General features: G+C 39.9%; 1 protein-coding gene across 3 annotated transcripts in view; it reads left to right on the top strand.

Moving 5' to 3' along the window:
* The window catches only part of LOC127576099 (anoctamin-7-like), a 46,919-nt gene extending 24,404 nt beyond the window's left edge, over positions 1–22,515 (top strand). For 2 of the 3 annotated variants that reach the window (XM_052026485.1, XM_052026484.1), the window contains 13 exons: positions 1,115–1,203; positions 2,069–2,184; positions 2,977–3,066; positions 4,482–4,634; positions 7,224–7,260; positions 9,133–9,242; positions 9,330–9,481; positions 12,651–12,819; positions 14,174–14,303; positions 16,043–16,176; positions 16,661–16,741; positions 20,154–20,203; positions 21,956–22,515. In XM_052026485.1, coding sequence (XP_051882445.1) covers positions 1,115–1,203; positions 2,069–2,184; positions 2,977–3,066; positions 4,482–4,634; positions 7,224–7,260; positions 9,133–9,242; positions 9,330–9,481; positions 12,651–12,819; positions 14,174–14,303; positions 16,043–16,176; positions 16,661–16,741; positions 20,154–20,198 — 1,306 coding nt within the window. In that variant the 3' untranslated portion in view covers positions 20,199–20,203; positions 21,956–22,515. Of the gene's footprint in view, positions 1–1,114; positions 1,204–2,068; positions 2,185–2,976; positions 3,067–4,481; positions 4,635–7,223; positions 7,261–9,132; positions 9,243–9,329; positions 9,482–12,650; positions 12,820–14,173; positions 14,304–16,042; positions 16,177–16,660; positions 16,742–20,153; positions 20,204–21,955 lie in introns of those variants that run through there. The other variant, XR_007957170.1, reaches the window with a different exon arrangement.
* Positions 22,516–23,474: the final 959 nt, after the last annotated feature.

Raw genomic sequence — 23,474 nt, 5'->3', positions numbered from 1 at the left:
ATACATGGATTGTAGTGACAGACACAGTTATTGTTTTCCATCCATCGATACAGAGACCAGCAGGTCGCTCTCTCGCTCCCTGACTAACCGCTCCAAAAAAAAGTCATCACATCCTTATCTCCTGTTGTTGTCATAATCACGCCACACACACCCACACACACACACACACACACAACTGCGCAATGTCTTAAAGGAACATTCACCAATAGTAACCTAATCCATAACAGTAATATTATTTTGAAAATGGCCTTTTTAAACTGGATATCAGTTAAAGCTTTTCCAGCATCTCTCATTGTCATCATACAGAAGGACCAAAAATGGATACAGTACTGTGGATGTGACCATTTCAAGAATTGTACTTCTAACTTTATATTTAATTCTCCTAACTACTTGTCCTAATGCTACCTTTGTTTTTACAACATCCTTGCAACTCCTGGACATTCAGTGACATGCTTGATAATCTCCAAATCCTTCTCTTGTTCTTGTTCCGAACTTACATGGTGTATACATTCGTGCAAAGTGTCTCTTCAGATAGATCATTCTGCTTATCTACATTAGAGAACATTGCCGGCTTGTGTACACCTTGGGGCTGCTGCTTGGACTTGTAGATGAACCTGAAAAATTAAACAATGAACACTCTACTTAGTTCTGCTGAATTTCAGAGCGATGTCATGAAACAAAATTAATGCCTAATTAGCATATGGCTTCACCTCATCCCCATCAGTGATGCCAAAAGCAATTTGCTGTTAGTAGTGTTGGTTAAATACACCTGTTTTTAGTACTTGTGTCTTGTTCGTCATATTTGATTGAGACCCAAACTGAAATTAGTGAGACTTGAGGGGGAGAGGGGACGGTCGGTCTGTTCCAATGCCTTTGTACTATTTTAAAGACCATAATAAGAGTATCTGAAGGCTTCAATTGGAAAAGTCAACTTGACTGGTCTCAGGATTGTACTGCTAGTCCATTACAGGGTAGTAATCAGTCTTTTTTACTTATGGCTGCACAAGATATTCCCAACCTGAGGTCAATGATGAAACAAAACATGTATCACTTTAGATGTGCCAGTTTGCTATTGTTTGTTTTGCTTCTGTCACCAATTTGGTTTTCCTTACAGGGTCCTGCCAGATGATGTCTTCAGTGTAATCAATTCTTCTTTTGACAATTCAGCTACTCCAGTGTTTGGATTTCTCATCTGTCTGTGGGGTGAGGAATCTCAGTAAGAAATTGTGAAATATAATACTGAATTAAACATACGTATCGTGGAATAGGCATTCTGGTGTTAGGACACTCAGTGACTCGTATGATATTTTCTCTGATTCCAAAGGGAGAATTTCAATGAAGATAAAACAAGTTCTCATTGTTAGAGCATTAGAATTAGTACATTGGCTAAACTTGAGAAAAAACTTCCTCTTTTCAAATGTTTTTGTTCATGTTCACACGCCTAGGAATACATAAAATAATTAATGTACCACCATGACACAAAAAGTAACTCTGCCTCCCAATCTACTCCGAATATCTGTCTCTTCTGCTATTAAAAATTTGTTTGCATAGCATCCAAAAGGGACAGCATTATGCAGACAAAATTTGTGGTTTTCTTATGCAATGCATCAGTGAACAGCAAAGAATGGTACACGGCACTTCTCAGCAGAGCCATGGATCCCAAGGCAAGGGTTCTGAGGGCGACGTGGACTTTAAGAGCAATACTTGCTTGTGTTTGCACACTGCATGAGGTTTCTCGACAAGAAGACCAATGCAAGTTTACCCATATACCATTATTCACTTTCCACTGATGGTCAGACAGCGATTGAGGAGAAACCATATGGAAAATCATGAGCTTGAATGTTTGTACTGCACTACTTCACAGACGCAGTTACACAGTTCATTGCAACATTGTAAAATTCTAACGAGGATGATTAAAGACATTTAGAGGGAGGAATTTATCTTTGGTTGCTTATGCTAAATATGTGCATGAGTATTGGCTGCCAGTTGCCTCCTTGTACTGGTACCTGCACATGGGTTTGTTGCCTGTGATCAAAGTCCAGTATCTCCTCCATGGTTTTACTTCCAGGAACTGTATTCTTGGAAATCTGGAAGAGGAAGAATGCAGAACTGGTGTATGAGTGGGATGTTGAAGATTATGAAAGAGATGAACTGGTCAGACCTGAATTTTACGGAACAGAGCCGGTATGTATTTCAAAATATTGGGGCTATTTCCTTTGACCTTGCTGCCTGTTTGGTTGAATGGCTGCATAAGAGCCCAAGACCTATGTGCACCTGCTGGCAACCTAAGTGAGATTATCTGTCTCGCCCTGTAAGGTATGGCTCCTCCAAGGTCACTAACATGGAGACCAAAATTGAGGACTCTTGCACCAAGGAGGAAGTTGCTAGCATGCTGACGAGAAAAATAATTTACAATTATTTTGGTGTGGATCTGTAAATTGAATGCCCGTGACAACCAGATATGCACTTCACAGAGCCAGGCAAGGGTATGTCCAACAGTCTAGAATTCAGTGCCAAAGACCCATCCACAGCAACGTGATTGTCATCAACCCAGTATCTATCAGCTGCCCTCCCACCACAACCTCAAGTTCTGATGAGGATGAATAAAGCCATTAAGGTCTTCATGCAGAAATATGTGATGGAAGATCTTTGGTGGTGAACATGCTAATCTTTGGAATGATTGACTGAATGATGTAAAACAACAGAAAATGCAGGCAATGTTCAGCAGGTCCAACCACATCTGTGGGAAGGGAAATAGAGTCAGCATTTTGGATCAGAGACTTTTCTCAATGAGAAACGTATATTTTGTTACTGTTGAGTCAATGAACAGTGTTTAATTTTTCCCTTCTGTCTCTTACTGATGCTGCCATTTCTCAGCACCGTAATTGGAAATGATGACTTCCCTCAGATAAAAGAAAACAAATTTGTAAAATCATCATCATCTCTGATTTGTCCTAATATTCCCAAATCTTGTAGGACCCAATCACGGGTGAACCTGAAGCCTACTACTCACCTTCCAGACAACGGCTGAAATTTGTGCTTTCATTTTCAGTGGGAATTATAATGGTAAGAACTTTCAATAAATTCCCTTTCATATCTTCCCTTTTGTTTTCAATCTGTCCTAATTTAATCCTTCAAGATGTGTCTCTACCTTGGCATGTGGCAAACCTAAATGAGAACACTTAGGATGGTGAATAACTCTGCATGTTTCCTCTACTGTCTTCAGGTTCCACCTAGGCAGACGCACAGATCTATCACTAGGTTCACATGGGAGGCTCTGAGTGCTGACTCTGGGCAATGATCAAGTCCCCAGACACGACACATGCATGTGTGCAGAAGAACCCATACAATTAGTGTAAGCAGTCAGCATTGACACTTGCTCACCTGGTGATCTGCTACATTGTCAAGATCAAATTTTGTGAGCTAGGCACTCTTGCAGGGATGTCTGTGTGGTAATACAGCAGCTCATTCCATAATCATCCCAACACAAACAAACATGTGGCAGATCTTTTTGGGTGACCTCTTCAACTGCATTAATGAGACAAATTCCTCATCTGGGTTGTGATGTGTAAAGAAGGATAAAAGTGCTGCTCTTTAATGTTTTCAAATGTAAAATAATCAGCAAACCAGGGACCTTGAGCCTGGCAGATTCCCAGGAACTCCATGTAAAATCTTTGTAAGTCCCCAGGGATCTGTGCACCCCAGATTGGGAAGCCACTGGACACCTTCATACATTATCAGAGACTGCAGTAAAAACCAGGAGAGTTCTTGGATATGTTCTGACTGTGATTATCAGTAATATTAGCACGAGACTGGCTCCTGGTAGTGAGGAATTGTCAGAACAGTCACTTAGCTGTATTTAACATACGAGGTAGATTTGTCTCTCTTGATTGCTATGGCAAGTACTGCAATGTCAGTAGATTGAGGTAAGGCACTAAACATTGGCCCTCTCCATCTGTTCCAATATTTGAGAAGAAAGGTCAGGGTGAGGGTTCTAGAGAGAATTTGGTACACATCAGTAAAGGAAACTGCAGGTTTAGATAACCAAGTGATGAAGTGAGGTCACCTATCATTGGCAGAGCCTGCAAGAGGCAAACCATTTAAAGTAGGGCTGTGGGGAAAGAGGTAGATAATCTGGCACCACCACCAGAAATGAAACATTCAACCATATTGATGTAAAAGAAAATGACCAATCAGACTCTCAGTGTGGGATATTCATATGTACATTACCTGAATGTGCTGGTGCATTACTTGAAGTATTAGGTTATTTTACACACAAACCATATTCTCCAAACTGCACGTGAAACGTCAATGGACATTAATGTGTATGGTCAGGTTCTATTAAATTATAATTACCATTGTATTACAGAAGTTCAATTGTACTAACACTTTGTACATCAATATTTCTTAACCAAACTAGTATTAAAAATTAATGAGAATTTTGTGAGAAACATCTTTTTTTCCTTTTGCATTATGTACAGGTGGGCTGTGTGTTCATCAGTGTCTTGGCAGTGGTCGTTTATAAAACTTGGGCTAGATTTCGAGTGACAGACTCCAAATCGTTAGAGTATTTTCTCTTAACCACTGTTGTTGGTGCATTACTTAATGCATTATCCATTTCAATAATGAGAAAAGTAAGTATATTTGATTATTCTGTTTGATATAGCTGCCCTAATATGCTTCTGAAAGCAACTGGATTTTGATAATTAAGATTAGAAAATTATCATGAAATAACAAAGCTTTGTATGATGAGCAAAGCAAGTAATATCTGAAACTGTAGTAAATTTCAATTATTTTCTCTGCTGTTGCTTTCATATTAGATAGCCTTCCAGACTTCTTATTTGACATATTTGGCAATAGAAATCACTAAAATGTCTGATATGTTACTTGTAAAATCAGGTTTGCATTTGTCTGTCTGTGTCAATGGGAATCATCATTGCAGGCATATTTATGTTTGTTAAGTAAATGGCAAAAAAAACCTTTTGTTCTTCAATTGCAAACATCAATCTGTTCAAAATCATGATAGATTTTAATAGAACAAATAAAAATAAACTGCTCTCAGTGGCAGAAGGATCAGAAACTAAAGGCAATAATTTTAAGATATTTTACAAAAACTACAATGGGAGAAGTGAATGTAGTGAGTTGTGTTCTGGAATGACCTACTGAAAAGATGGCGAGAGCAAAACAAAACATTTAAAAGGGAATTAGAAAGAAATGCATTGAGCTAGAAAGCAATTGCAGGACCACAAGGAAGAAGCAAAAGAGTGGGATTAATTGGACCTCTGCTGAAGGTCTGGCACAGACACATAAGAAGGAATAGGGCAGTGGGCTCCTCGTGTCTGTTCAGTCATTTCATAAGATTATGATTGGTCTGTCTCTCTCTCTCTCTTTCTCTCTTTTTTTCTCTCTCTCGACATCCTCGTGTTTTACATGTCAGCCTCCACCTTGGCTATGTTCACTGATTCTACTTCCATTAACCTCTGGGGATGGAGAAATCCAAAGATTCAAATCCCTCAGAAGAAATGAGTGACCCCTTATTGTAAACTATGCCCTATGCCCCCCACAAGGGGAATCATCTTGGCATCCACCCTATCGACCCTTCTCTCTCTCTCCGCGCCCCCCCCCCAGCACCTTGTATGTTTTGACCACCTCCCATTCTCCTAAACTCCAATAAGTATAGGCCCACACTACTATACCTTTCTTCATACGTCAACTCCTTTATCCAGGAAACAATCAAGTGAACCTTGTCTGAACTGCCTCCAGTGTAATGTGTAATCTTTTCTTAAATATGGAAAGCATAGGTATACACGATACTTTTGATGCAGTCTAAATACCACCCTGCAAAGTTACTTCTATATTTGTATCCCTTGCAATAAAGGCCAACATTCCATTAGCTATCCTGATTACTTCCTGCATTTGCATGCAATTTGTGTTTCATGTACTGGAACCCCCATTTTCCTTTGGTAACACATTTTGTAGTCTCACTCCTATTATATAATTTGTTTTTTTTTCTTCATTCATTCTTTCAAAGTGAATAACCTAACATCTCCCATCCTATTCTTCTTCTGGCCCCTCAGGTAAACTATCTATATCCCTTTATAGGCTTTGTCCATCTCATAACTTGCTAACCTAAGTATCTTTGATTCATCAGCAAATTGATTTCATTCAGGTCATTAGCATAGATTATAAATAGTTGATCCCTGAGGCACACCACTATCTACTGGCTGCTAAACTGAAAATAACCAATTTATTCCAATTCTGTTTGCTGTTAATTAGCACTCCCCTATCCATCCCACTTGTATTTCTCTCAACACCATGTATTTTCATCTTGTCCCAAAGTGAACCAGTAACCTCTGTCTGTGCTGTGTAATTCTAATATAACAGCAAACATCTGGAGGGGTCACACAAAGTGCGTAGAATCACTGGAAAACCAGTCAACTATGACCTGTTTTTTTTTTGTACTAATTTTTTTTGACAATAAGGCCAGTTTAAGTAGCGTGGCGGGGGGTTGTGGGGAGAGAGTCATTAATATGATAAACCACTCTCCCAATGGCTAGTGATCAAATGGATGTTAGTTTGGTCTTAACTATGTTCACAGAATTCTGGGAATTCTAGGCAGATCTGTGGCTCTAAAATACTGGAAATAAAGAAAATATAAGCAAAGTCTTATTAAATTTATATTGCTGCTTATATTTGCTAATGAGGTAGCAATGAGAATATTACTTTAAGTTATTTAATTGGATTTATTGATATTGAATCGAATGTCATTTTGTATGGTTTGGAAAGATAAATTCACCTTGCATACACACCATCTGGTGTTGCACTTGACATGCAATATGCAAGATACCATGAGGAAAGTTTCAGGGCTGTTCCCTTTAATTCTGTAAAGCAATCAAGCAAATTCTAAGAGATTAGGGGACTCGTCAAACTTAACCCCATGTCTTCCCCTGCAGAACAACCAGGCACAGCTGCCCAAACTGCTATTGCATGCATTATTTGGCCATGAAATGGATGAATTTTATTATAAACAATATACTGAGCCTCAGACCCATGTATAATAAAATAGAATATCCACATAGTACAGAGCATACCCATTGCTGGGATGAATATTATTCCTCCTTCCCTTTTTATATTTTAACTTTAAATCTGATAAGAATAAAACTTGTGTTTTCTCATACAGGAAAATGAATTATGGTATTTGATGATCATTATTTTAATTTTAGGTATATCAGGTGATCGCAGTTAAAATGACCAACTGGGGTAAGTAATTATCTATTGAAGTGTTTCAATGTGCTGTCCTTGGGACATGGTTCCATCAGTCAAATTTAATCATATTGTTCGAAATAGGTTAATGAATATTGTAAATAACGGGGAACAATGGACACCAGCAGAAATACAATGAGAAGGAAGCAAATCTTATGAGGAAAACTAAAGCAACATTAGAATAGTTCAATGAGATCAAAACTAATTTGTAGACAACTGATGTGATTTGGAGTATCAGTAGACCAGTTCTTGCAGTATGATTTTATTCTAAATATCAGTAGTTCAATAGAAAAACTAATAGACAATACTAATATACAAAGAGGAAAGAACTTCAATAACATCTTACAAGTGTCTTTGCGATTTCCTAAAGCATCACCTTGCATATATCACTTCACTAGTCTTAACCACAACTGTGTACAGTGTACCTCTAGCATAAGAACCAGGAGTAGGCTAGTTGGTCCCTCGTGCCTGCTTTGCCATCTTTTAACTCAGTGCGGCTTTCTTCCACTTAACCCATACCCCTTGGCTCCCTTAATAACCAAGAATCTATCGATCTCTGCCTTGAATTTACTCAGTGCCTCCACAGCCATCATGGATAGAGAATTCCAAAGATCCATTTCGCCTGGGGTGAAGATATTTCCTCTCATCTCAGTCGTGAATATCTGACCCCTTATTTTGAAACTCTGACTTCTGGTTCTAGGGAACCCACCCAGGAGAAACATCAAAACTACATTTTCCCTGTCAAGCCCTATAAGAATTCTTTTTTTGTTTTTATCTGGGCTGTTAACACTAATTCTAAATGCATAGATGTCAAGCTAAATTCTACAATGTACGATATCACTGGAACCCTATAAACTGTACCAATGTAACAGGTACCAGCGCTTGCCAGTTTTGCTGCTCTGGATGGTCACAATGACAAAACATAGAGATACTGAACAAAATCCCAAATCCCCCATCCATGGATGCAATAAACCCTGAAGAGGTTTGGCGTTACTCCACCACTGGCACAAATAGCTATAATGTGTACGAATTGCAAAATACACCAGTTCCTTGCCCAGTGAACTCTGACAGCACTCCCCAATCCTGTAAACTCTATCATTTAAGGAGGGCAAGAGCAGAAGGTGCATGTTAACATCACTACCTGTGGGTTTCCCTCCAAGTCGCACATTACCTTGATTTGGAAATGTATTGCTAGACCTTCATTATTGCTGGGTCTTAATTCCTCAAGCTCTCTACCCAACAGCACAGTAGGAATACCTTCACCAGAACATCTACAGCAGTCAAAGAAGGTGGCTCACCACTCCCTTCTCAGGGGCAATAAATGCTGGCCTTGCCAGCGATACTTGCACCCAAAAATGAATAACTAATAAATAAATCTCCCAGCTCAGTAGTTGCAGTAACTTTGGTCCTGTAAATTTTCATGTCATATGTCAGTGCATCGGTTACATTGTAGTTGCATGACAGTGTAACCGATGGGAGGAAAACATGAAATGAAACCACCAACTGGAACAACCATCTAACCTCCTGACAATCAACCATCCAATTATAAAGCTTTCTGGTATTGACCTACCCTGTGAAATAATGGCTATAAATTAGATCCAAACAGGGCACTGCTATTCCAGTCATTCAACGTAAAAATGGCATGTTAGAAACTCCTGCAGAATTTCTATGGTAACTGTAATCAAATTATAGACAAAGTAACGCCCTTCCATCTGCTCACATTGGACAGTCACACTACAGAGGTATACTCGAGTGCGTTGTTGGACTGGCAATAAACCTAAACTGGATTTGCAGTAATTGATACGTGTCAGTGATACAAAACAAAAAATAACGCAATTTCTTCATTCATTCTTTCATCTCTTTTTGTAGAAAACCACAGGACTCAAACTGATTATAATGATGCCCTGATAATAAAATTATTTGCCTTCCAGTTTGCCAATAGTTACTCACCTCTGTTTTACATTGCATTTCTGAGAACGGTAGGTAATCCACTTAACAGTTTATTAAAAACATGGCTGAAGGATAAGAATTCCAAAACACAAACCATTATTCTGTTTTAATTTTAGAACAACGAGCAGATTTTCAGATCAATTAATTTGCCTGGTTTGGAGGATAATTGTGGAGAGCTGAACAATTGCATGATGGAACTTAGTGTTCAATTACTTACACTAATAATCACAGAATCACTTCCAAAACTTGTAAATGATATTATTTCACCGTAAGTCTGTTTTTGTAATGCTACTGTAAATTTTAAGCTGTAGTATAATGTAACAGTTGTTGGAAATGCAATGTTATTGTACATTTTAAATGATTTTGGTTGTTGTCTGTCCAATATGGTTAAAGCTGCTATTAATATGCCTTAGACAAGCACATAAATTACATATTTAAAAATTTATTCATTTCTTCATCTGGGCGTTGGTGGCAAAGCCAACGTTTATTGCCCCTTCCCTAATTGCCCTCGAGAAGGTGATAGTGAACTGCTGCTAGTGAATGTGCGAAGAATGGAGGCATATGGACATTGTGTGGGCAGAAGGGATTAGTAATTAGTTTGGCACGACACTATGGGCTAGTCTCATGGAGAGTATTCACTGTCCAGTAGACAACAAAAAGGCTCTGGGCTGTCAGGAGATGAGTCACTTGCCACAAGCTACCTAATCTCTGACCTGCTCTTGTAGCTCCTGTACTGAAGTGGTTGGCCCAGTTGCGGTCCTGGTTGATGATGGGGGATTTGGCAATGGTCATACCATTGAATGTCAGGGTTAGCGATTAGACTCTCTTATTGAGAACGATCATTGCCTGGTGCTTTTGTGGCATGAATGTTACTTGCCACTAATCACTGCCTGAATTGGTCTTGCTGCATGCGGACATGTGCTACTTCATTTGCTCAATTAAACTGAACATAGTGCAATGAACAGTGATCATCCCAAATTCTGGTCTTATGATGGAAGGGTGGGCAGAAGGCCCAGCAATCGTTACACCTTGGACGCAGCCCTGAAGGACTCTTACAGCAATATCCTGAAGCTGGGGTGATTGACGTCCAACAACTACGACCTTCTTTCTTTGAGCATTGGATGGTGTTCCACTTGATGCCCGTTACTTCAGTTTTACCAGTACTCCTTGATGTCACATTCAGTCGTGCTGATGTCGAGAGCAATCGTTTTCACACCGCAGAAATTCAACTCTTTGATCCATCACTGGATCAAGTCTGTGATGAGATCTGGAGCAGTGGTTGTGGTGAAACCCAATCTGGGCATCAGTAAGCAGATTACTGGTGAGCGAACGCTTCTTGATAGCACTGTCAGTGGCACCTTCACATCTTTTTTCTGGCATTTTTTTTCACATTATTTTTAAAATAGTAATCTGGCTGGATGTTCATTAGCTGCATTGGAGTTGTCCTGCTTTCTGTGAACAGGATGAATGCTGCTTGACATCAAGTGCAGTCACTCTCACTTCACTCCTGGAGTTCAGCTCTTTTGTCCACATTTGGATTCAGGCTGTTATGAGGTCAGGAGCTGGAAGAACCCAAACTGAGTTTCTGTGAGCAGGTTGTTACTGAGCAGGAGCTGCTTGATAGCACTGTCAATTATCCCTTCCATCACTCTGCTGATGATCAAGGGTAGACAATGGGACAGTAATTGGCTGGGTTGGATTTGTCCCACTTCTTGTGGACAGGACATACCTGGGCAATTTTCCACATTGTTGGGTAGATGCCCGTGTTGTAGCTGCACTGGAACAGGCCTAGGGTGCAGCAAGTTCTGGAGCACAAGTCTTCAGTACTACTGCTGGAATGTTGTCAGGGCCCAAAGCCTCTGCTGCATCCAATGTCTTTACCCATTCCTTGACATCATGTGGAGTGAATCGAATCGAATTGGCTGAAGACTGGCATCTATCGTGCTGGGGAGCACTGGAAGAGGCCGAGATAGATCGTCCACTCAGCATTCTAGTTGAAGATTGTTGCAAATACTTCAACTTTCTTTTTTTGCACTGATGAATTGGGCTCCCCCATTGTTGCGAATGGGGATATTTATGGAGCCTGCTGCCCAGTGAGTTGTTTAATCGTCCAACACCATTCATGACAGGATGTGGCAGGACTGCAGCCATTGGTTGTGGGGTAGCTTAGCTCTGTCTATTGCGTGCTATTTATGTTTGTCATGCTGGTTGTCCTGTCTGTGGCTTCACCAGGTTGATTCCTTATTCTGAGGCATGCCTGGCACTGATCCTGGCATGCCCTCCTGCACTCTTCATTGAACCAGTGTTGATCCCCTGGTTTGATGGTGATGGTGGAGCAGTGGATATGCCGAGCCATGAGGTTGCAGATTGTGGTTGAGTGTAATTCTGAAGGCCCACAGTGCCTTGTGTTGCCAATTCAGCGAGCACAACAGAATAATTCCAGGTTAAAACCGAGCCTGGGTTTGACCCCTCCAGGAAGAGCAGTGAGTGTGATGTACGTGACAGTGACACAGTTTTAACTTCATTTAATATTACAATCTATTGATGTAAATTAAGTGCTTGTGAATGGATACATAAAGCAAAGTTAGCACCCAAATTCAACAACACATCAATGGAATTACTGGTCGGTGAAGTCAAGAGGACAAGGCCTTGCTTTTCTCTAGTTTTGGGAGGAGAAAACCTACAGTTCTCATCACAAAGGTCAGGTTAGGGGTAGCTGAGGTGAGGAACAAAGCCTTGTGTCAGCTTATGCATCTTAGGTGCAGAATGTGGTACATTGACCAAATTTGTGGTTTAGCAGCATTCTTTCTGTTATGGACTTGTTTTCCTTTTTTTTTCCCAAACCATTTATTCTTTGCTCCATATATCCACACAACCAGGAGTTTGTGAAGTGGATGTACTTCATCCATCCTTAAATAATCATTTGAGCACACCATTGATGGTGTGTGTGTGTGTGTGTGTGTGTGTGTGTGTGTGTGTGTGTGTGTGTGTGTGTGTGTGTGTGTGTGTGTGTGTGTGTGTGTGTGTGTGTGTGTGTGTGCGCGCGCGAGACAGGCTTCACATAAAATTCTGCAATTCCTACCTGTCTTTTCTACCCATGGACACATGCCTTGATCTTTGCACAATCTGACACATGTGTACCATGGTTACCCTCACCAAAAACATTGCATCATCAGCTTAATTCCCCATTTCACTCATTACAATTCTGAAACTTAATTTGTTGTATTTCATAATATACTTCATAATATATTTCACTTTACATAATATACGTACAAGGACTTAAATTCATTCGAAGCTGCACCATTGCAGGAAGGTCAGTCTTGTATCTGCGTATCAATTGTTTATTTGGAATGAATTTTACCATTTGCTTTATCTTTAAACAATTTCTTAAAATATTAAGGAGCTTTTTTAAAAATTCTTTCATCATTATTTCTTAGATTATTCAAACGCCTGATAAGCAGATGCTGTGGTAAAAGCAAAATACTCTCTGTGAAAGACTGCAATAATGTGGATGAGTATATCCTACTGGAGAACAAGAAACCAGACCTTGGAGATTTCACACTGGATGAGTACACTGTAAAGGTCATACAGTATGGTTACCTGATGGTAAGACTGAACAACTGTTACGACATTGGTGTATATTTGTATGTAAATATATGGATGAGCTACATGTGCATGTGATATAAGCATACTTGGTATCCAGATTTCTTCCTAGAGTTTAATTAACAAAGTACCCAGCAGCTATAGAATAGTTATACGCAGAGTCCTTCCCAATACACAACAAAAAAAATTACCTGAAGAAAACTATTGCCACAATGTTAAAATTGCGTGTGGTGAAATGCAGATAAATAGGCATTTGACTGAATTTGAACTTCCAGTTGTGTGCTTTTTGACATGCATGCTTCATTCAACAATGTGCAGAATTTAAACTGTATAAATCTTGGATTTATTCTCTCCAGCTGCACTGTTCAACTTTTTCACTTAGATAAAGAAGAAAAATACTTGCATTTGTAAAGCAGCCTTCACATCCTTAAGATATCCCAAAGCACTTTATAACATAAATTACTGTGAAATGCAGCTACTTTTTGTTTAGGTAATCACAGATTAATGTACAAATTAGCTGCTAATAGCAAGAGGAGAAAATACTGCTGGCATCACAATTAATGTCACATAGCTACACTGTAATTAATTAAGTAATTAAGACACCTTACTTCAAATAGTTTTTATCAGCATCAGGAAATAATCCTTTGCCAAAATATTTGGGTGCCTTTTACAATTCAGTGTTAACTGCAGAGAGGGAAAGAAAGGGATGGGTTTATTTTATGTCCCCCACTCCCCTTTCAATTGCTAATCCTGCAGAAAGATGTGCAAACTTGTGGCACCATCTCAAACCCCTCCAACCCCATCCCCTAACATACCCACCATAAGTTGCAATCACAGTCATCCATCAGAATTTCGGGAGCAAAACACAAATGATCCAGTGAATCAATCTAAACTTTCCTGTGGAAGCAGAATTAATAATTATTAATATTAGAGCTGACCTTGTCCTTGAGAAACCTCCAGTCTTTATAGAAATATTATGAAGTTTAGAGCAAAACAAAACAGATGGCTCCCTTTGGGATTTATTATCTACTAATCAAAATCAGGATAAATAATTTTGATTATCTTTTTGTTTCCTATTTTGGTTGTAGGACCTATTGTTAAACTTGTGTTCCAAAGACTTTTCCTATATTGTTATCTGTAATGCACCCATATTAAATGAAACAAAGTCACAAGACTCAGTATAAATTATCTTTGATTTAATTTTAATATATTTTAAAATAATACTGATCTGTAATTTAAGACAAACAAGAAATAACATTTCAATCACAGCACTTTAAATATTTTATCATTTAGTTACGACAGGCCACAAGAAATCACTGAACTTGATTATTTGATTTCTGCACTGTTTGCTTTACAGCTTTTTGCTGCCTCATTCCCACTAGGACCATTATTTTTTTTCCTAACCATCTTATTTGACATGCATTTGGATGCCAAGCGACTACTACGGATATACAAACGCCCCATTGCTCACATGGCTCAAGATATTGGTAAAGAATTGATTTTTCATACTGCAGGGAAGGAAATGACGTGGGTATTCTTTTCAAAGCTACATCATAGCTTCTTGAATCCAGAAAAAAAAACGGAGTGCTATTCAGATTGTTGCTATTGGAAGTGTTCATCAAGGTCCTGACGTTCCAGGTCCCAGACTTTATACTGTGGAGTGGAAGTTGCTTCTGTGTGGTTTATGTGAGATAGCAGCTGTACACCAGCTATAACATGGGCTTCCTAGGCCCAGGTCTTGAACCACAGACAAGGTGGTGCAAGGTGGACACCAGGCTCTGCTGCATGGGAATTAATGCTCTGTAATCCTGTGCACATGTTGGTGCTGTCCGGCACGTGCATACTTGCTCGTACACAAGGGCTCTCGCCCACTGCCTTCCTCCAGACTATTCATTTCCTTGCACATGCTGCCAGTGTGCTCCAGGCTCTGTGTGGTCAAACCACATACTTAACCTCATTTAGGTTGCTGGCTCTGGCCACACAGGTAACCACCGGTTGTGCCCTCAGTGGTTCCAAGCTCTAGCAGCAGACCCAACTGTGACCCCAGGCCATGGTTTTGCCACGAGTCTAACCATGTAATTGTATACAACCTAACAGATAAGTTGTGTACCTTTTTTATTTCTCCTTAGTCACTTATCAAAAATCTCTTTATCTTGATTGTATCCAATGAGGTGGTTATTTTGCACAGGTGCAGAATTCTCATCCTTAAATATGTCATAAAGTGCCAATGTTGAATATTGAACTACCAGACTTTATTGGTGTCAGTCCGTATCCCCTTGCTAGGCTAGAAAAGTTTCTGTTTTCCCTCCAAGTCAAACACCAGTCTGAATTGACAATATGTCCCTATTCCTTCATTGTCCTGCGTCAAAGTCCTGGAACTTCCTACCCATCAGCACTATAGAAACACCTTGAATATGGGATCCAGGAAAGATGTTTCCATCATCTACCAGATGTCATTTAGGAATAGACAGTAAATGCTGGTCTTACCAGCAATGGCCACCTTCAGGATATTCAATCTGCCAGTGCTTATGATAGTTGTAAATGTTGCTATTCTTTTATTAACATTTTTTTGCAATTAGTAATTGGTTGGTGATTGGTTTATTATTGTCACATGTACTGAAGTACATTGGAAAAACTTTGTTTTGCATGCCATTCATAGTCATTTCACAACAACAGTATATTGAGGTAGTACAAGGGAAGCACAATAACAATGTAGAATATAGTATTAAAGTTACAGAGTGCAGTGCAGGCAGACCGTAAGGTGCAATGTAATGACGAGGTAGATTGTGAGGTCAAGAGTCCATCTTATCGTATGAGGGGACCGTTCAATAGTCTTATAATAGCAGGATAGAAGCTGTCCTTGAGCCTGGTGGTACGTGCTTTCAGGCTTTTGTATCTTCTGCCCAATGGGAGGGGGGAGAAGAGAGAATGTTTGGGGTGGGTGGGATCCTTGATTATGTTGGCTGCTTTTCTGAGGTAGCAAGAGGTGTAGACAAGCATCAACAAAACAATATTTTGTCTTTTCTCCAGTAAACCTTAAACAGTAATAATCATGGAAGAAATGGATTTCTTGCTCTTTGTTCAACGAGCCAATCCTTTCAGTTTAATTCTCTGTGGTTGTTATATTTAAGGCTCAGTGGGCAAATGGACCCTCTACTGTCAGTATTGGGTTACTGCACCAGAATTTTTTTTTCTACTAACCTTCTTGTGAATTCTGTGTTGTCAGGTCAATGGTTCACAATTTTGGATCTGATTAATGGTGTGGCTGTGGTGACCAACGGCTGCCTCATTGTATTCACTGCAGAATTTGGGAGAGAGAAACTTTTTTATGAAAAACTTGCCTTACTGATATTTTTTGAGGTAACCCATCTACAGTATACTGATAAATACTAGTTTTTAATAACCTCCTAGTAAACTCTACTACAACATTTGAACCAGTTAACTCCTATTACTTGTGTATATTATAAGTTAAAAGGTATGATATTTTAATTGATCTTTGAGAATCTGTGATAAAGAGAGAAGAGGCTTGTGCCTTAAAAAATAAATTGTAGCACTGGTTGGTATAATGGGTAAATCACCAGTCTTTTGGAGCTCAACACTAACAGCATTTAGAGGAAAGATTCTTTCTGTTGCAATTAGCTTATTGATTTAAATGAACCTAGTTTGTCTCAGTTAATTGGACGGAATAAGCTGAGTAATGCCAGTTTAAATTATTCAAACTAGTTTTAAAATATTCAACAATCTACATATGTATTAAAATATATAAGCATTCATGCAATATACTGAAATGATTTGTGTATCTAATGATCGAAGGAAAATAAAATAAATTACTATATCTTTTTAGCATAGTTTGTTTGTTGTGAAAATTCTGCTGTCGACGTTGATACCAGGTGTTCCTCGAAAAATAAAAATGGCAATAAAAAGGGTAAGTCTTTAATTGCAGAATATAATTGCAGAACTTAAAATGTTGTGCTTTTCCATTAATAATGGCCATGTTTAACAACATTTATTGTGCGTAGTTAATTACAGGAAATATTTAATTAACAGCAATGTTCAAGGTATGTGCAGTGTACAGTGCTATTGGTCTAGCTCTCTGAAATTCCACATGGTCACTGGACTGTTGTGATTTCAGTAAAGTTTTTTTAACAAAATGATATATGAAATGGAATTAGCCATTCCTCAAGTTTGCAATGGGCCAACAGATGTTTTGGTTGTTTACCTGCCACTTGTAATGTGAGTAGAGCACAAGGTCCATGGCATCACATGCTACTTAATGAGCCTTGCACACTTGAGGGTTTTCCTACTCACAGTCCAGAGTGGAGATTGGATAAAGCTGTGGATGCGTCCAGGGTTTTGCAGGGAGAGAGGATTGTGGCTAAAGTGTCGAGAATTGAGGAATTTTGGCATTGATCAATGGGGAGAGATTGGGGTGAGGATTGGCTGCTAGGCATCATGGGAGAGCAGGTAGTTGGGAAGCAGGCTTCTTGGTTGATGGGAGGGAGGGGTGGGATGGTAGGCTTGGTGGTTGGATTGGTAGATCACTAGGGATTGGTATAGGTTTGGTAGTGGTGAAGTAGGACGGCTTGCCTGAGATAGGGGTTTGATAGTTGGTGAGGGAGTGGGGAGCAGACTTGGTAGTTGGGGGTTCATGTCACTAGTTAGAGGATGAATGAAGAAAGAAGACGCTGGAAATACTCAGCAGGCCAAACAACGTCTATGTTCAGGGATCCCCTTTCATCATTGAGGAGATATCAGACCTGTTGGTTATTGGGCTGCCTTGCTTACACAGGTGGGGGCTGGCTTGGGGTGGTGTGATCAGTGGGTACAGGGTGCATTCTGGGGGTGTGTCAATCTGTAGTCATGTGGGGATCATGTAGGGTCAGTGGATGGTGTGGCAGATCAGGCAAGGGCTGTGAGAGCTGCCCAGAGCGGGCATGGGATGGTGATTGCTCTGTGCAGTGGCCAAAGGAGAGCCAGGTAAGGGGACATAGTCCTGGAATACAGAAACAGACCACACAGGCCCTGTGAAAGCCCAGTTCTGCAGGAGTGGCCCACATGTGGAATGCAGCACACGTTTCTGAAAGTTATGGAAGTGATTTCCACTCTAACATTGTGTACCACTGCAGGCCACAGGATACACCGTACACTAGCATGTTGGATGTAGAGAGCACCAGGGAAAGGAAGTTGTAGGCTTTATGCAATTCACATGGTCCTCAGTTTTCATTAGTATTTTTTGTCATTGAGATTGGATGGTGTGGCAAACAAAAACAGGGGGCTGCACCATTCAGTTTGTAGATGTTGAGTGGGATCAAGACCTGCAGACCACCAACTAGTGGAGGAACTGCTAGGATTTCCGGTTGGAAGGCAGCCAGACCAATTGCCAAAGCAGCCGCTTCCCACTGCCTGTTCGCTGATGAAGCCGGTCTCCTGCCAGACAACTGGGAGCCGGAATCTCCAGTAGGTCACTGGGAGGTCTGGACCAGTCAGCAGTCTGTCTCCACTGGGAATTCGTGGCGAGAAGCCTCCAGCTGAGAGATGGTGAACATTATCCTGATAATTTTCTCGAAGTACCAAACATCAAGGCAAACTTATTTTGGGCAGACCATTAAATGAAGGCAAAAGCTGACTCCAATATTTACAAATTTTCACACTCCTCTTTCCTCCCAGTTGATTACCATGGAAACCAGTCAGGGTTCATTGGTGTGTGGGAGATCAGATGACCTGCCCACACTGACATTAATGATGATGATGCTTTCATTTTACAGCTGATTGACATGGAAACCCCAGTGACATTTCTTGGGTGCAACCTTTTCTTGGAGGTGGGTATGGGTATGAGGCCACTCCCTACCTACAAAAAGATGGCCAAGGAATGTCACCAAGGGATTACATGTCAATCGATATAAATCAAAACAATAACTGCTGACACTGGAAATCTGAAATAAAAACTAAAGCAAGTCAGGCAGTAGCTGTGGAAAGAGAAGCTGTCAACCTTTCAGGCCTGTGAAAATTGGGAGGGAAGTGTAGAACAAAGGATGTGTCTGTGATGGGGTGAATTGAAATGGCTTAATGGGAACAATTATCAGCACATTAATCTATGATTATCTAATGAGTTGTTGATGGTGGGACCTGCCCAATTGGCTGAACTTGTGCAAGAAAAATAAAACAGAAAATGGAAAATGCTGGAAAAACTCAGCAGGTCAGACAGCATCTATGAAAAGAGAAACAGCCAATTCTTCAGATGAGGGACCCTTCATCAGACTTGAGAAAGAGAGAAATGCATTAGCCAGGGTACCAGCAAAATGTGGGTGAAAACGTCTCTGATGGAGTGAACACGTGGCAGAGGGGAGAAGATACTATGGTTGTGTAACTTGTGGTTGTGGCACTCTGGGACATGTTTGGCAGGGCAGTCTATACACAGTAGAAAGGAAGAAAGGACGGCATAGGGAAATGGTTCTGATATAGACTGGAAGAAAGAGCATGCTAGAGAATTTGATGTTAAGTCTGGAGGGCGGCAATATGCTCAGACAGATGATGAGGTGTTTCTTGATATTGAGTCACGTTCTGATAGTGCAGGAGGCCACAGACAGAAAGATCAGAGTGGGATGATGATTTAATGTGGGCAACTACAAGCTCAGGGCAACTCCTGTGGACTGAATGCAAATACTCTGCAAGGCAATCGCCCAATCAGTATTTGGTTTTTTCGGTGTAGATGAGGTCACATTGTAGACTAGATTGGAAGAAGTGCAGGTGAATCACAACTTCACCTGGACAGACCGTTTAGGTCCCTGGATGGTAGGAAGGGAAGAGGTGAAAGCACCTCGTGTGATTGCATGAAAAAGTTCCATACAACGGAGTGGTAGGCAAGAGCAGACGAGGAATGATTCCTTTCAAATGCTGAAAGGGGAGGGAACATGTGTCTAGCGATGGAATCTTGTTGGAGGGGGCTGAAACTGCAAAGGATACATTGAATATATAGGCTGGTGGGATGGAGTGTGAGGACCGGGGAAACTGTGCAGGAAATAAACGAAGGAGTTCATTTGTGGGCAAGGCTGGTTGCATGCCCTTGCCTCTGTGCAATGGTGTGAAATGCACTGTGGGCTGTGCACTTGACTACTGCAGAAGGAGGTGGGAGTGGTAGACAGTGTAGTAGCATAGTAATTGCTAGACAAACACATCAACAAACACACTGGTCAGATGAGGGCAAAATTCTGAAGTGAGTTTTTTTTCCCCTACTTACAAATTTATTTTTGTTATTGTTCCTGTTGGAAGTGATGTACAAGTCTGATTTTATGCATATGACTCGTGTGTAATGGGATTCAATTGATTTGTTACTTCAGGAAAAATATGAGGCACAGAAGAAAATGGAAGCTAAAATGCAATAGATCCTGTAAGTAGCTGATCTGATTGCCTTGTATTCCTAGTCTTCGACTTTACTGATGAATGCATCATTTAATATTTTAAGAGGACTTTACCATCCCTTCATCGAGCATGGAGATGTTGAACAAAGTTGGAACAGAATGTATGGCGATCAATGGAAACTGTCGTAAATTTTGTACTAGCTGCTCAGTGGCAGAGATCTTTGGAAAAACCTAGCATCCCCTTAAATTTACATCAATGCTAACAGTGTTACCACAATTACTGTTTACCACAAAAACTTGCAAATAGTTATTAAAATGGTTATTGAAATTCACCCAACTGCACAGTGCTGGCTTTCCTCCAATTCAACGTCTGGGATTGGAGCCCCACTTCAGGTACAGGAGCCTGTAACCCAGGCCGAAACTCCAGTGCTGCACTGTCTAAGCTGTCTTATTTCAGGTAGGAAATTGTGTTCAACCCTGTGTACTCTTGCCCATGGATGTATTCTTAGAGCAAAGGAATTCCCCTAGTATCTTTATCAACCTTCAACCATGCCATTTATTTCAATATGGGATATTACTACGTGGAATGAATCTTCAGATAACAAATTAGTAGTCATCACTTGCTTAAAAGGCAGAATTTTTAAATGTGCAACTAGGAGACCTTTCTGAGCCAGTCCTACTTTTTAATGTTCCTACTTCAGGAACATAGCTGGGCATGCAGAGGGATTGTAAGTGGGAAGTAGTGACCATAACTCTAAATCTTAAGGTGGTTATGGAGAAGGACAAGGCTAGATCAGAAATTAAGGTGTTGGATGAGGAAAAGGCTGACTTCAATGTGGTAGGATAGGACCTGACAAAAAAGGACTGGGAACAGCTACATGCAGGTAAGTACGTGACAGGTGGGAGTCATTCAAAAAATAGACAGCGAGTGTCCATGACCAGTATGTTCTCATAATGCTGAAAAGTGAGGAACACTGGTTGTCAGTGGTTGGATACAGAGAACTAAAGGTGACAGGTTTAGATGATTAAAAACAGAAGCTGTACCAGAGTGTTAAAAGCTTGGGGTGGGGGGGAAGGGTATTTAATTTAAAAAAAATAGGAGGGCAGAGGGGGCATGAACTAGCACTAGTGGGCAAGATTAGGGATAATCCCAAAGTATTTTATAAGTATACAAGGCAAGAGAGTAATCATTAGGGCTTATTTAGCACTAAAGTGACAGTCTGTCCTAGAGCTGGAGAATGTGATGAGGTCTTAAATGAATACTTCTCAATTGTGTTCACCATGGAGGGGGATATTGTAGTTGCATGAAGTGAATATAAACCATAAACAGCAAATTTTATTAAAGCATTCTTTTATTTAGGTTAAGTAGTTTGTGTTATTTTGGCTGTGTGTGTGTGTGTGTGTGTGTGTGTGTGTGTGTGTGTGTGTGTGTGTGTGTGTGTGTGTGTGTGTGTGTGTGTGTGTGTGTGTGTGAGAGAGAGAGAATACGTGTGAAGTTAAGAAAATTACACCAGTAAATAATAGATTTTCAGCTCGTGTCACAGAAAACTATGGAGTTTATGAGGAGGGGGATAGTTTTTTTTATACTGCTTCTGGGTGTAAATCTGACACTGTGATATCTGCCCATGAAAACGTCTTTCAATCATCGAAAATCAATGGCTTTGTGATTCTTTCTTGCACTCATTTTTGTGAAATTTCTCCTTTGGCTACTCTGTTCTTCATGTCTCTTACTCGCTTGTCACATCGTTCTATTTTTACTCTCTCCTTTGTTTCAACCATAGATAACAATAGTAAAGAAAATAGAAGATAAAAGATCACACAACCTCCTTCAAGAGTGAACGCCTTGATGAAACTATCTGCACACTCGCCCCTGCAGCTTCCCTCTTGGTCACCCCTCAGCTCTGTCACCTGCAGCGGTGTGGTGTGGCACTGTTTGTTAGATTATCGTGCCCTCCTTTTGAGGTCTACCTAAAAGTCTGCTTTTTGACTAAATCTGCCATCTCATCTCTGTGTGAGACTTGCTCTCATTTGTTAATTATCCTATAAAGCACCTAGGGATATTTTACTGTGTCAGAAGTGCTTTACATATTGCTGTTGTTAATTGAGTATTTCTACCAACCTCTCAATGTCAACTAAATTCTTATGGTCAATACTGCAAAGTGAAAATGTTTGTTCTGCTCCATAATTTCTGTGATTGCTACAATTAATTGTTGATTAACAACATTTGCGGTGTAGTTCTAAAGGTTCTGAAACTGGGTCAGGAGATGCTCTCTGTGGACTGTTTTCAGTTCAGTTCTTCAGTTTCCTGGATGTGCCATTTGACTAGTGTTTTACTATTATATATTTGTAACTGTGCCAATTATCTTGCATATTAAAAATCTTTTTAATACTATGGATGTCTTGATGTGGTGTTGTTCAGCTTTTGTAGTTCTGCTATTTCAGATTATAGCAGTAGTTACACCATTTTCAAAGCACCATCATGGAAAATGGGAAGCCTCATTAAGCAGTAACAGGAATAAATAAATTTTGGATCAAATGTGGCTTTAAAATGCCTATTTGTTATATGTTGAACAAAGTTCTATTTTTGCAGAGGTCTAACATGGCTTGATTCCAAATAGAATAAAATATGTAAAGTACAAGTCTAATTTTTACCCACCTCTTATGAATATTTTTATCTACATAAGTATAAAATGCTTTTTATCTTATTTAATGCTTGACATTAAACAGAAAGAGAAAAGTGAAAGTGAAATTGTTCAGATGGAAAATTCAAAGCTCTTTACCTGTAAAGTAAAGCTTGCTCTGAGGCATGCAATTTTTTGGCATGTTATTCCTTCTATGCCTTACCACTGATTGAGCAGAAGAAATAATACTGCTCAGAATTTCTCCCAGAAACTGTCACCTTTCTGCTGGGGCACATCATAAATTGAGGCACTCAATTGTGATTTGAAAATTTACGAGAGAGAGAGAGAGAGAGAGAGGTATAATCGACAAGTGACTCACACGAAACAGATCAATAGTTTGGATGTCCAAGAATGAGAAATGAAAAAGAGTGGACATTCCACAGCTGATATCATATCTGTGATTTATAGGGGAAACAAAAAGTGAGCAGTAAATAGGAGACTTGGCACAATCTTATTTTGTAAGAACAATTTCACTGTAAATTTTTAAATCTAAAGTAACTGAAGTAAAAAGACATAGAATAATCCACTAGAGTATCTTGTTTCCCTAAAGGAAATATTTGATTATTCTTAAGTGTAAGTACATATGATGTGATGTTAAAGACAATTACAGGTTGTCTAA

This window comes from Pristis pectinata, chromosome 11 (genome assembly GCF_009764475.1).
Source record: "Pristis pectinata isolate sPriPec2 chromosome 11, sPriPec2.1.pri, whole genome shotgun sequence".
NCBI lineage: Eukaryota > Metazoa > Chordata > Chondrichthyes > Rhinopristiformes > Pristidae > Pristis > Pristis pectinata.
The sequence above is the reverse complement of the archived record's forward strand: the minus strand, read 5'-3'. Positions and strand labels throughout refer to the sequence as shown.